The 14,504-nt window shown below is 49.9% G+C and overlaps 1 protein-coding gene across 1 annotated transcript; it reads right to left on the reverse strand.

The window, feature by feature from the left end:
• Positions 1-1,729: 1,729 nt before the first annotated feature.
• LOC133207761 (cytochrome P450 4B1-like) lies at positions 1,730-13,582 on the reverse strand. Its single transcript, XM_061344886.1, has 12 exons — positions 13,312-13,582; positions 9,332-9,476; positions 8,634-8,678; positions 7,993-8,120; positions 6,361-6,485; positions 6,091-6,242; positions 5,652-5,758; positions 4,940-5,130; positions 4,268-4,401; positions 3,574-3,638; positions 2,962-3,044; positions 1,730-2,428 (listed from the first exon to the last, which is right to left on the reverse strand). The coding sequence occupies exons 1-12, from the start codon at positions 13,489-13,491 to the stop codon at positions 2,260-2,262; spliced, it is 1,524 nt and encodes a 507-aa protein (XP_061200870.1). The 5' UTR covers positions 13,492-13,582; the 3' UTR covers positions 1,730-2,259.
• Positions 13,583-14,504: the final 922 nt, after the last annotated feature.

Genomic DNA, 14,504 nt, shown 5'->3' on the forward strand with positions numbered 1-14,504 from the left:
ACGTGCACAAGTCCCTGGGTCCTGATGAAATCCATCCGCAGGTCCTGAAGGAGCTGACAAATGAAGTTGCTAAGCTGCTGACCATCATATTTGAAAGATCATGGCAGTCAGCTGCAGTTCCTGACGATTGGAAAAAGAGAAATATAAGCCCCATTTTCAAGAAGGGGAAAATGGGTGACCCAGGGAATTACAGACCAGTCAGTCTCACCTCTGAGCCTGGCAAAATCTTGGAGCAGATTCTCCTGGAAGGCATGCTAAGGCACATGAAAATCAGCAAGGTGCTTGGTGACAGCCAGCATGGCTTCACTAAGGGGAAATCCTGCCTGACCAATTTGGTGGCCTTTTATGATGGGGCTACAGAACTGATGGACAGCGGTAGAGCAGTTGATGTCATCTACCTGGATTTGTGCAAAGCGTTTGACACTGTCCCACACAACATCCTTGCCTCTAAATTGGAGAGACATCAATTTGATGGATGGACCACTTGGTGGATAAAGAACTGGCTGGATGGCCGCACACAAAGAGTTGTGGTCAATGGCTCAATGTCCAGCTGGAGACCAGTAACGAGTGGTGTCCCTCAGGGATCAGTGTTGGGACCGGTCTTGTTCAACATCTTCATCGCTGACATGGACAGTGGGATTGAGTGCGCCCTCAGCAAGTTTGCCGATGACACCAAGCTGTGTGGTTCCGTTGATACACTGGAGGGAAGGAATGCCATCCAGAGGGACCTTGACACGCTTGTGAGGTGGGCTGATGCCAACCTCATGAAGTTTAACCATGCCAAGTGCAAGGTCCTACACCTGGGTCGGAGCAATCCCAGACACAGCTACAGGCTGGGCAGAGAAGAGATTCAGAGCAGCTCTGCAGAGAAGGACTTGGGGGTGCTGGTCAATGAGAAAATGAACATGAGCCAGCTTCAGTGTGTGCTTGCAGCCCAGAAAGCCAACCGTATCCTGGGCTGCATCAAAAGGAGTGTGACCAGCAGGTCGAAGGAGGTGATCCTGCCCCTTTATTCTGCTCTTGTGAGACCTCACCTGGAGTATTGTGTATAGTTCTGGTGTCCTCAACTTAAAAAGGACATGGAACTGTTGGAACAAGTCCAGAGGAGGGCCACGAGGATGATCAGGGGATGGGAGAACCTCCCATATGAAGACAGGGTGAGAAAGTTGGGGTTGTTCAGCCTGGAGAAGAGAAGGCTGCGTGGAGACCTCATAGCAGCCTTCCAGTATCTGAAGGGGGCCTATAGGGATGCTGGGGAGGGACTCTTCATTAGGGACTGTAGTGACAGGACAAGGGGTAACAGGTTCAAACTTAAACAGGAGAAGTTTAGACTGGATATAAGGAAGAAGTTCTTTACTGTGAGGGTGGTGAGGCACTGGAATGGGTTGCCCAGGGAAGTTGTGAATGCTCCATCCCTGGCAGTGTTCAAGGCCAGGCTGGACGAAGCTTTGGGTGGCATGGTTTAGTGTGAGGTGTCCCTGCCCGTGGCAGGGGGTTGGAACTGGATGATCTTAAGGTTCTTTCCAACCCTAACTATTCTATGATTCTATGGAAAGAGATGCTCTGTTGGCTGTACCTGGAGACCCATGGGCAGGGGCCTGGTCAGACACCCCCAGGGTTGCCTCTTGCCCCTCATGGGTTTTCTCTCAGTCTCCAGTATCTAAAGGGGTTTTACTCTGTTTGTGATGAAGCGAGCAAATGTCAGCAACAAAAACGGAGGCAGCTGCTGTTACAGGAATAATTATTAGTTTATTAACACAAAAATTACAGAGTATTTTGCAGTTTAGGCAGAATTTCTGAGCCCAAACTGGCACCAGTGTTTTCAACAAAACAGTCAGATTGAGTGTGAAAAGAGAGACAGAGGTCTGCCACAGGCTGTCCCTGCCGCAGGAGAGGAGGGCTGACCCCTAGGCACTGAGGAAGGTGCTGACAATGGTGCAGGGCTGGGAACAGTTATGGATTCGGCCAGGACATGAGTGCAAAGGCAGGATTTGGTAAGGAGGAAGCTGGTGGGACCTTCCCTTACAGCAGGGCAAGGGGACAGCCATGCACGGCTGCACTGAGATTGGTGCTCACAGAGCCGATGGCAATGGGTCTGTGCAAGGCCATCCAGGGTAGCTGGGCCCAGGCTGAAAAGGGTTTTCAGCTGGTAGAAGAGGCACAGAAATCAGAAATCTTCATCCCCAAATCCTGCCCTGCACCTTTAGCCCCAGAGAAACGTTGTCCCTCCCTCCACCAGAGACGGGATGCTTTCCAGCATCAGTGGACTTTCTTCAGATACAGGTGAATCCCGTTCTTGGAGCGAAGAATGATCTGAGGTATTTTGTAGGGAGGGTTGGCAGGATCAGGCGAGAGCTGAAAGCGGAGCAGGGTCAGGGCCAGCGCCACCTTCATCTCGTTCATGGCAAACTGCTGCCCAATGCAGTTCCTGGGGTAAAACAGAGCACCTCAGACATTCCCAGATCCCAGCTCTCTCACACCAGAATACAGCCCTTCCCCTCTGCAGCTCTGGGGGCACCGGACAGTGTTTTGGGTAGCAAAAGCAAGGGCATGGGCTGAGCTCTTTGAGAGAATCAAGGGCAGGGAGGTGGGACAGGGTCTCTGCATCAAGGAGAGGAGGAGAGCAGGTAAGCCCAGGATGTTGCAGGCTTCCTGCATGAAGCCAGCAGGGTGCTCCACAGCTTTGGGACCCGGTTCCCTGTTCCCATGAGGGGCCTGGCAATGTTGCTTTCCCATTGTGTCTGCTGGTATCAGAACCCTTCTATGGCACAAACGCTTGTTATATGCTTGTGAACTGTTCAACGCTGCGGGGCCAGGACTTCAGGCGGTGGGCTCTGAGAGCATTCTGTGAGTGCTTCCCCATAGCAGTTACAGCAGCAGCACAGACATCTCAGGCTGAGCAGTCTCCAGGGAGGCATGCTTTCTCTCCCCACTACTCCTTCAGCATTCAATACACTTTACCTCATTCCAGCAGAAAAAGGCAGAAAGGCATGAGAGTGCCTGCCAGAGACGTTCTCTGGGGAAAACCGCATTGGGTCAAACACCTGGAAATGAGGAATATGCAGCAAGAAAAAGTGATTATTCAAGGAACAAAGCACTGACTGGAATCTTCAGACAAGTGACACCCCATCATTTCTGAACAACCCCATTGGAGAGAGGATTCATTTTGAGATGGACTGAAGCTCACACACCAGACTTCCCTGCTTTCCACTGAGCCTGGCAATGGTGCTGCCAAAATAAACCAGACATAGATATGGTGAAAACAAGGAGCCAGGATGCAATCCTCCACCTTTAGGCTGAGCAAAACCCCATCTTTTTGCTTATTACTACAAGCTCTTTGGAGTACTTTGTTGTACTGTTTGGGCAGCACCCATCCCTAATGCTGCTGTCTGACCAGCCTGTGCCGCAGTTGGTCGAGACTAACACAAGACAGTCACTTCTCAGCATGATTCCTGTGGGCAAAGATGTTTGGGAGCAAGGGGAGCTCTGCTCTCCTGCTAACAGGTGAAGGGGGCACTGGAAGAGGCACAGCATAAAGAGGAAAAGTTATTAGGAAGGGAAAAGAAAACTCACCAAAGGGTCTTTCCAGACTGCAGCGTTTCTGTGCATGAGATAAATGCTTATTGCGGTGATGGTGCCTGTAAAGCAATTGAGGAGGAGAAAAGGGCTCAGTGACAAAGAAACTAAAGGGAAGGTTGCAGTGTGCTCACACAATGGTCTATCTAAATCACTGTGGTCTTATCTGTCAGCTGGAAACCTATGAGGGTTTTGTCACTGGCTTCAGAGAAAACTAAACGTTTTCCATTTATTTAGTTGTAAGTAGCCAAGCAGTGGAAATGAGGAAGGCACTGGGACTGTAGGCACATCATCCCTCTACCAAAACTCCCCACTTGTATGCCAAATCAGAGAAGGAAAACAGCAGCACAAGACAACTCCCGCACCACAAGCTGGGATGGAATCAACCTCTGTCCCCCCCTCACCAAAATGAGTAAGCTATGATCCTGTGCTTGGTCGGAAAGAGAAGGGGCTTTTGACATACGCAAAGCTGCCTTACAGTGATAATGGCAGGAAAGGTGCCACAGGGATGCTGCTGTACAGCCCAGTCTGTCAGTGAGATGCCAACATCTGCACAGCCCTATGTGAACATCTGGGCAGTGAGGAGCAGGTCACAGAGATAGGGCTGTCACCTTTGCTCTGCAGCAGGCAGCAAGGACATGGATGATGTCCAAGAGCACAGTTCTATGAAGCAGGAATGGGATTTACAGACCTTCTGGCAAGGTGCGACCATCAGGGAAGGTGATGGGTTTGCTGAGCTGCCGGGACACACCAGGCACTGGTGGATAAAGGCGAAGGCTCTCCTTGATGCACATGGTGCTGTAAGTCATCTTGCCCAGGTCCTCCCTGCCAGGACAGAGGAAGGCTGAGCCCCATGCACCCCTGCTGCCCTGCGCCAGGAGGCCCCTTGTCCCGTGGCCATAAGCCCCATAGCAAGACCCCCCTGGGGGGAGTACAGAGCGATCCACAACATCCAGCCACGACCTGCTACAAGCCAGGGACTCCACACCACCTCTGAACAACCTTAACAAGCTCTGAACAAGGACAAGTGAAAAGCTATAGCAAAAGGTGAAGAGTTGCTATGACAATGTCCTGTGGTGAGAAAATAGGAGAGAGCAAGGAGCAACGCTAGTGGGCCAGGTCTTGGCACAGATTCTAGCATGTTCCTCATGGTCTAGGGTGGTCTTTCTTGTGTCTGCCCTGGTATACAACCCCTGAAGGGCAGGGAGGCAGATTTAGCTGAAGGATGCACTATCTGCTCTGTCCCATGAAGTCCCTGTACACGCAGTAACATTCAGCACCCCAGCTTTCGAGCCTCGAATACACTGCTCACTTAGAAGTGGCAGCGATGGGGGAAAAGTTACCAGCTGAGGTGCAACCTTACCACTGAAGCGTCTCCCGTTCTCCCAGGATCCCCTGGATCTCCTCCCGGCACCGTGCCTGGTGCTCGGGATGTGACGCCAGGCAGTACAAGAGCCAGGAGATGCCACTGGCTGTGGTATCATGGCCCTCAAACATGAATGTGTCCACCTCAGCACGCAGGTCCTCATCAGACAGCCCAGATCCGTTCTCATCCTAACAGGTCAGAGACACTTTCAGCGACTCATATACGAAAGTAATATATACAATAAATAATACATAACATGGTAACAGAGAACAGATAATACAGATAATATGACATATATAGTGGCCCATATATGTATCTAAAAATTAATATCCCTATTATATATAAAAATTAATATTCTTTCAGCTATTGTGAAGGAAGTGAAGACCCTGAGATACATCTAAACAAAATCAGTCTCTGTTTAGACTGAATTCAGAGCCCCCTTTCCTTCACGTAAAAGGCTCTTTATCCCCCCCCATATTAAATCACCACAACTATGAAATCCCTCTGTGGGTTGTATTCCCCAACAAAGGCTACCAAGCACTTCAGTGATGGGAAACTGGATCACCTTGGCCCCTCTTCAACTGGACAGGACTGGGATAGTTTGTTTTAATGGCTTGTGCAGTCCTGAGGGTCTCTTGTGGTTTGTGGCACCCCTGCAAAGACTGACCAGCTTCTGCACCCTGCTGCACACCCACTCCTCACCACTCACTTTGGCACACAGCAGAATGTCCAAGAAGTCCAAATGCCTCTTATTCTGGATCTTTTCAAACTCCTGTTCATCTTTAAGGGACTCCTTTCGCTCACGGATCACCCTGTCTGGGGAAGAAAGAGTTAAAGGTTCAGCAGGGACAGGAGATGGGCACCTGAGATTGGTAGTGCAGGCAGTGACCATCCCTTGTCTCACTGATCTCTGGTTATTTAACAGGAGCATTCCCAGGCAGGAATTCCTCCATTAGTCCAGTTTGATAACCCAGAAGCTGTAAGACCCCTGGCTTTATGCCCGTATCAGACCACCGCTGCAAGCGGATGCTCTGCTTGGATCCCAGCTCTGAGCAGAATCACTGCATGGGCAAGGAGGTAGCTTGACTGCCTCTGGTCAGCCATCCCTCAGTTCTAAAGCTTTAGGAGAGGATGAAGGTAGGGAATACCTGTGTGGTCATGAGCAAGCTGGCAGTACTTCCTGAACCGAAATCCATGGGGGCTGAGCCAGTAAATGATATCATTGTGGTAGGGGAAGATGCGGAGGCGCTGGTCTACCATTTGGCACATGTCATAGACAGCCTGGATGTAGGTGTTTTTCCTGGAGGGAAAAGAACGGTGGAAGTTTGTACATTTGGAAGCATCATGACAAGTGATTTGCCCATTGTCCTCCTGAGCTGCAAAAGTGTCTGTCAGGGTTTGGGGCAGCCAGCACCTACCTGTTGGTCTGGCAGTTGCTGTGACAACTGAAGGCACATTTCATGATGCTGTCAAGGGTCATCAAGCTGACATGCTCAAAGAGCTCCACCGGTTTTCCATCTGTGATCAGTTGTTCCCATTTATCCTAGGGCACAAAGGAGACAGAAATTAGAATGCAAAGAACAGTTATGCATGATCTGCAGTCACTCGCTGGTTACATGAGTGCTCAGCTATGGATACATCCCAGAGAAGAAAATAGAAGAGGATCTCTTAGTTGCCATCAAAATCCTGGAGAAGGGAAGCCAAGAGCAGGATGGTTAATACAGCAGTTGCCTCAGGTAGCTGCTGTTCTGGAATCCTAGCAGTGGTGAGCCCTCGTTCACCCTACCCTGGGGCAAGAGCAGCCTGGAGAAGCCCAGGACAGGCACTTTGCTGGGTGATGAAGCATGTTACCAATGTCTTTCTTAGGGTAGAGTGTGTTCCCACACAAGAGCAGCATCTGTCGGCACTGGGCTTCCCCAAGTCTGTCTTCAAGTACGTGTGACTTTGGTGCCTAAGACAAACTTCTGACCAAGGTTTTTCCTCCATCCCACAATCTCTCTGCCACTGTCTTTTTCCAGCATATAACATATGAGCTCTTGCTCAACTCTTCCCATAGGGGATCCCTAAAGAGACTATAATAGTGTCTCTCTTGCCTGGCAGACATGAAATGATGTTGAATCCTCTGTCCCTTCGCTGATGTAAGGAATCAGTGGACTTAAAAGCTGAGAAAGGGTGGAGATGGAGGAACACAGTCACATCCGTGTTCTTTCCCGACAGACTTAGGTCCTTAGCACATGCCACGATTGCCACCTGGTGGCTCGAGTTCCAGCAGTAGCTCCTTTGCGTGGTCTGCAAGGAATTACAAACTGCCAGGCACTTGTATGCATTGCAGGAGCTGTCTTGGCTCTCCAGAACCCTGCTCCCTGGAGCAGTGGTAGGGAGGACAGCCAGGATCCACGTGGAGCTGCCGGGGAGGCTGGATGGAGGGAGGCAAAGTAGAAGGAATAGACCCAGCACCCAGACTCCGGCTGGTCCACGTGCACTAAGCCTGGTGCCCCTCACCTGTAATTCGCACTGGTTTTCATTGTACCAGCACTGATGGATGGAACAATAGTGTGGTTTCATTGTGTATTAGGCAAGGCAAGGATTGCCATTCAGTCATGGCTATCTTAACAGCAAATAAGTCTTCAACCTTAGGTCATAGTATAGCTCTGCTCCAAACTTTGTATTATTCTGTGGGTTTTATTATGAACCTTTATTTATTTCAGCTCTTCATTTAAAAAAATACCTTAAAAGAAGTTGCAGTTGGGACTGAGATTATGCACAGTTTGGGGATGGCAGTAGCGTCCTCAAATCCTAGCCACAGAGCCCAAAGCAATACCACAGACATAGTCCCTGTGGGGAAGCTCAATCTGCTCATTCCTTCCAGCTCAGGGGCAGGGATTTGTGGTCACTCAGAGAGTTCAACCACCAGGACACAGCCTGTCCCTACAATTACCAGGTTGTGAATAATGGTACATCAAGAAAACTGCTCCAGCATTTACCTACTAACCCATCAGGATCAAGGAAAAGAAAACTGGGCAGAGAGAGGAGCATCATATGAGTCCTACCAGCATCACATTAGTAGACTCTGCCATCAGGGCCACGTATGGCTTCAAGATGTCGTAATGAAAGCCCGGAGTCAGGAGTCTTCGATGTTGATGCCATTTTGGCCCATGTAAGATCAGCAACCCGTTCCCTGGGGAAACACAGGCAAGGCATGATTTGCTGGGCACAAACAGGCTGCTTTCACCTGCCTATGAGTACAGCCTCTGCCTGCACAGAGCATGATTAGATCTACGCTGCTACAAGAGAGAATTTCCAAGTGTTGCCATCAGTTCTGGGGTTCCCTGACATCACATAGAGCTGCCTCCAAAAGGAAACGCTAACACTGCTGGAGGTGAGACGTTCAGATCAGCAAATGCATCTTCCACCAGTCCTCCAGTGAACCTGAGCTTCTCCCATCACCACCCTCTGCTATCTGGAGACACGTAAGTGGTTCTCTTTTGTAAGCATGACTTAATGTTTGAGCTTTCTTTCCTCAAATCACAGCCCTGCCCAACATTATATAGCACCTTTTTCAACAAACAATAATTTCAGGAAGCTTTTAGCTGAAACTGCATCAAGGAATAAGCACAATGATGTTTGTTTATAGCATGCTCTTGATTATCTTCAAATCATCCCTGGTAGACAAAGCCCTGGGAATACATACCGATCCATGGGACAAGGTATTTATAGCTGATGTTATCCTTGGGATCTGTAAAAAAAAATCATCAAGAAAGACAAAATAAAGTTGTAAATGTTGCAGTAGCATCAACCCATTTGGTTGCACCTGAAAGCTCCCTGGGGGCTCTCACTTTTGGTTGGGTAGGAAGCAGAATGGGTGGCATCCCTGCAGAATTCATCAGTATTTCACAACAAAACAACACTGTCTGGCCCATCTGTGAGAAACACAGATTGAAAGCGGATGCCCAGACTGGGAAAAAAAACCAAAACACATTAATATTGGTAGTCCAAAGTCTGTGCTGTGGGATAAATGATTAATCCTCCCAGACAGCATCATTCAGCACCTTTCTCGATGCACTAAAGATATGTCTCTGCAACAGGAACCGGGGCTGTAAGCTGATGAAACAGCTCCCAACTCTCTTCTCTTTGCTGGGTTCAAGAACCAAGAAAAGAACATTTCAAGGAGCACTTGAGGCAGTTTGATTTGCCATTGATTTGGAGGGGCCCCGTTTATGCCCTGCAGCCCTGTGCCTGAAGCTCCAGGGCATGGCATGAAGGAGGAGTATCTCTCCCTGCCTTTAGATGATTTCTGCAACACAGCCTCTCTGTGACACCCTGCCTTGATGTGAATGTTTAGGCTGTCATGGGAAATCAGCTTCACAGCCAAAGGCATCATCTCCTCACCTCCTCTGGACAGCACAGCCTTGGCATAGTCAGGATCAGTGATAACCAGGAATGCTGAGAAACTCCCGAACCAGACAGGGTGAGCGTATAGGTACTTCTGTGCCCAGGTCTCTACCTTGTCCAGCACCTCTTCCTCCTTGAGAAACTAATTGTGGAGAAGCAAAAAGAAAAATACATAGAGTCAGAGAAAAAAATAAACAATCTCCTAATACCCTGCCTTAAAAAAGCTCAAGGTCTTTCTGCACCACAAAACCAGGTAATGGCGAACAAGGGGTTGTCCCTCGGGGTTTGCAGAGGACGAGAAGTAGAGATGCATGTTACTTTTAAACCTCATAAAAAATAATTCTTCCTTATCCTTATCACTTGACCCTAACCGTGGAGAGCATGCTCAAGAACAGTGGTAATGCCTATCAGTGCATATACTTTATCTGCTCTTTTTGACATGGCCACCCCAAAGAAGACTCAGGTTTGTCTCAGACAGCATCTGTGGTTTGTGGCATGTGGATATGCTGTCTCTTGCACATGGCTGAGCAATTAGCACCCTCAGTCATGAGAAAATACAGCAGCACTTGCACAGCAGCCAACAGCATTGCTGCTGTGTTTGCCCCGGTGGAATGATGCCTCCTGGCCAGGAAACCTGGGCCACAGCTTCCTCCAGCCATTTAGGTGGAGAAGGCCAGTGTCCAAGTAAAAACCAACAGAGTAAGCCCAAAGTTGCCAATGGAGTGTATGGAGGATAATGTTAGATTAAGATTTCATTGATTTCAATGAATACAATTTAATAGAGAATGAAGAGCTGGTGCTTTCAGAAAGGTTCATCTCCAGTCCCTGGAAGCTGCACTCTGAAGAGTAACACAGGCACCAGTGTTCATATCAGCAGCACTCACATGTTGACTCTTCAAAAGTGATCACTGTTTTATTGCTTTTATAGCCAGTGGTGTTATATATTAAACAGGAAAGAGCCAAAGAACAAGTGAAAAGATCAGTGGAAACATACGAAGTCAGAGGCAGAGAAAAGAGACAAAATCATGTAAGAATTCATTCTTCTCTCAACAGAAATTGTTCTGTCCATAATACACAGGGGAAAGGATTTTGGTGACCTAGGGTTATCATAACTGCTGCTGCTTTGATACGAAGCTTGAAGCTTTATTACATCTGCATACTGGTGCAGAAAGCAGCAACAGTCACTGTATTGACTGAGTCAAGTGAATATTTGCTCAATTGCTTTGGTGTTATGTCAGCTCAGCTTTTAGTTTGGTGAGTGTTTCTCAACCCAGGAGATGGTTTGTATTCAAATAATCACCTATGCTAGGCTTGTATCGGAGAGGATGCTCAGGAGCCACAAGGCATCTGCATGGGCTGTGAGGGGGCACATTCAAGCTCCATGCTCAAGGCTGAGCCCTCTTCCCTGTGAGCCAAGGGGTCATATCCTGCAGCATGTCCTGTGTTTCTCCCACATTCAGCAGAATGACAAATTACATCCAGCTATCACTTATGATAGGAAGTTGTTCAAATTCTCTTGCACAAGTTCAAGATTTTTGACTTATTAAAGAGAACTATCAATTGTTCTGGTTGCAGGGATCAAGTATTGGGGTAAAAGGTGGCAGCCTTCCCCAGCACCCACCCCTTCAGCAGTGCCAGCAGAAATGGGGCTTGGCACAGTGACTTTAGCTCAGTAATACTTGAATGTGTGAAAGTCCCTTTGATAAGGCTGCTTGTGCTTCCTTCTGTCAAGAAATCACAGAAGGTATAAATGGAAGTAATTAGGAGATGCTGAGCAAGCCTCGCTGACAGAAGTCCTAATGCTGGAAGCCTTTGCATGTAACCTTGGCTTTGGAGTGCTGGCTTTGGTTTGTGCTATCAAGAGCCATCCCTGCACTGGAAGAGGGTCATACGGGTTTGTCTGATAGCAGAGGTGAATAACCTCTACCTGCTCTGCCAAGAACGCCCAGTGCAGAAGGTTAAAGTCCTATGGGCTGTAGAAGAACAGGAGTGGAAAGCTCCTGCTTCTTAACGATGGCTCCAGTTACCAGGTTGTGCATGAAAGACCATCACTTCTACTTCTTCCCCCCTTGGGATCTTGAGAAGAAAAGTATAACCACCACTTGTGTCTAAGGAAGAAAGGTAATAGCCTCATCTCACACTGAAATGCAGCTTTTGAAATGGATCCAACACTAAAAACGTCTGGGAAGAGGCACTTATGGATGCTTTTAATGGCTACACGCTGATAGCAAATGAAACAGAAAACACACAACCAGAAACCCGAGCATGAAGCTGTGCTGTGCTCAGTCAGAACCAGGCTGGCTCCCCTCCTCCTGCTGCCTGCACAGCGCAGATGCAGGAAAAGGACTGTCGAGGGACTGACAGTCCCCCTGCAACCTGCTCTCCTCTGTTTCCCACCTCCTGTGGCCAAGGGAAGTCTGTTTGGCTAACTCACTGCTGGCACTCTGGGTTTTAACTAAGTCATGCTGCTGCAGTGAGACACAACCTACGTGGCCCCTCCTGATATTTAATGTCATTTCTATCAAGTGATTTGGATATGCAGAGAGTAATACCTAAGAATGCTTTAAAACAGTGATGTATTCCTGGGAGACCCACCCAAAGCACGACAAATAATATCTGAGATATTAAATAGACCTGAATGAAACTGCAACGAGTCACTTTACATCAATAGAATAGGAAATGTCAGTGCTCTCAATACAGCTCTCAGGTCCTCCCTCTGAGGTGTGTGTAAACCTTGTATTCAGCATGTACCAAGCACACTGCCAGTTTCCTCCCTGGCTCAATGAACTGTTTGTCTCTGAGGAATTCAGCAGCATTTAATCAGCAATTGATTAAATTTGCAGAACAGGAGTTATTAAAAAAATACCATCTGAGGTAAAAGTGACGCCGTGAACAACCCAACCATGAAGGGAGCAAGGGACTGGCACAAATGGTTAAATCCCATTCCAGGATAAACAGTCACAACTGACATACAGTAGAACACAGTTTATTTAATTGCAGTTTTAAAGTCTAACTGGCAGCTCCACAAAGCCCTGAACTGGCCCATCTTCATGCTAACTTTGCCAAAGGACTGCCTGTCCTGTTCAGCGCAGCAAAACTGGGGCAAGCCCTAAGAGGTCTCCTCCAGGTTTCCCAGCTACTTCTCAGGGTGCCAGTGATTTAATGTGCCACAGATTTGGCCAGGGCAGGGCAGTATCAGAGCCCAGGGTGATTTTAAGTAGCCTTTAGCATGTATGAAAAGCCTTTTGCATCAGGCAGCTCAGTTACTTCTTGTGAAGTAGCTGATGAGTTGTGGAAATCAGTTTGCCAAGGCAGACACGCTGATTTGTGTGGGCAACCACATACCTCGGGGAATAGTCACCAACACCATGAAAGCCATGAAAGCTTGCTTATGTACGTGGGCTTAGTTAGTCGTGGCTTTAATGCAGCCTTAACAAAGATCTGTGGACCCTGTGACAGATGCTATACTTGGAATGTGTTTTATGGCATAAACATGACTGAAAATGATCAATGCTCAGTCATGGGCACCTGGCTCACCTGGCCATAAGACGATGCAAGCTGGCAAGAGAGAGAAGGTGCCTCTGGACGCTGGGACCGGTGTCCCGTTGTAGCAGCCATGTCCTGGCCGTCACAGGAGCAAAGAGGTGACGGCGGAGCCAAGGCAGAGCAGCTTTGGCACTGATGCCGGGCTTACACCCTGGGATGACCTTGCGCACTCCACATTACATGATATTTCTTTACTTGCAAACCAGCTACCACCTTTTTCCACCGTGCATTTTGCAGCAGCCTGCATGTGCCGCTCTCCAGGCATTACAGGCATGGAGAGGGGTGTGTATGGTTGAGAGGGAGGATGCTAGTCTTTCCCTTACCCGGAGGCTAGGAGAAGCAATTTTCCTGGATCGCAGGGACAAGTCCCCGCAGCATCATCCCCACCGGCATTACCCCTCCCGGCAGCGCAGACCCGGCTCTCTGCCTACCTCCTGGACGTGACCCAGGAGCCAGTGTGTCGGGTGCCCGGGGAAGTCGGCCAGCGCCCTGAGCAGCTCCCGCCGCCGGCGGTACAGCTGGATGGCTTTCAGCAGCACGCAGGTCAGGCAGAACACGGCGGCGAGGTGCACCACCCGGGAGACATCCACCCCCAGCCAAAGCAGCTTCATCCTCTCGGCCACGGCAGCGCCCGAGCGGCGGGATCAGGCGGACACCGGTATCAGCCCCCCCGGGGAGCGGCGGCCGTATTTATCCAATGCAGGGCGGAGAGGCAGGTTCAGAGCCCGAGCGGCTGCCAAATCACGGCAGCGCTTGTTGGGAGGAAGGGTAGCATCCCGCTTTGCCCGCAGAACGGGCTCAGAGCTCCCGCCCGCCGCCGGGAACCGCAAGGATGCGGGTTGGGGAGGCAGGGGAAGAGATGGAGCCCCGCATCGCCGACCGAGGAAGATCGCAAAGAGCGAGCGCGACCGGGGCTCTCAGGGAAGCAAAACTAAAGAACATGGCTGAGTGAGGGTGTGGAAGGACCATGCCGAGGGGCGTGGGAAGCATCACTTGGGGATATTGCTGTTTCACATGCGGTTCTGTAGGCTTTTAGTGCAGACAAGCCTTCAGGCTTTCAGGAGAAAGCAGGCATACCGTGAACTTCCTCCCCCCCAGGTTTTCATCACATACTCCAGCCTTCCCAAGGTTTCACCCTCATTTCCACCTATCCCCATCCCGGCTGACAGCTCCCCCCACCGCACCCCGAGCGAGCTAACGTTTTAAGTCGCATCTTAAGAACAGTCGGGGCAGTATGTCTGCCACAGCGGCCGCGGTGGATGCTGCACCGGGCTGGGGTTGCGGTGCTCTGTCAGCCGAGGGCAGCGAAACGCGGCAGCTTTGTGGCAGGCAGCAGGCGGGCAGCTGCCAGGCAACACCGCTTCTCTACCACCGGTATCTCTGGGAGCAAGGACCCCCACTGAACCCGCAGGCGAGGGGACAGAAGGTAACCGTGGAGGTAGGCACCAAGTACCCCTCCGCTCGGCCGCTTCACGCCGCCTCCTTCCCAGCGCGTCCCATCTGCCGCAATCGGGACTCGAACCGTCAACTCCATCACAACTCCCGACCCCCGTGGAGGGCGCGCCTGGGCCTTTAAGCGCCGAGCGGGGCGGCCCCGCGCTGCCCAATGGGAACGCGGCTTGCT

The sequence above is a fragment of the Neopsephotus bourkii genome, unplaced genomic scaffold, assembly GCF_033783945.1.
Source record: "Neopsephotus bourkii isolate Nb327-2 ecotype Australia unplaced genomic scaffold, CSIRO-AGI_Nbou_v1 NB_234, whole genome shotgun sequence".
Lineage (NCBI taxonomy): Eukaryota > Metazoa > Chordata > Aves > Psittaciformes > Psittacidae > Neopsephotus > Neopsephotus bourkii.

Excerpts from the sequence above, each read along its gene's own strand:
- LOC133207761 (XM_061344886.1), bottom strand. The coding sequence starts at position 13,491 with ATGAAGCTGCTTTGGCTGGGGGTGGATGTCTCCCGGGTGGTGCACCTC. Across the intron at positions 9,477-13,311 it reads TCCTGGGTCACGTCCAGGAG|TTTCTCAAGGAGGAAGAGGT; the intron begins GTAGGCAGAGAG and ends CTCCACAATTAG. Across the intron at positions 5,131-5,651 it reads ACATTCTGCTGTGTGCCAAA|GATGAGAACGGATCTGGGCT; the intron begins GTGAGTGGTGAG and ends CTGACCTGTTAG.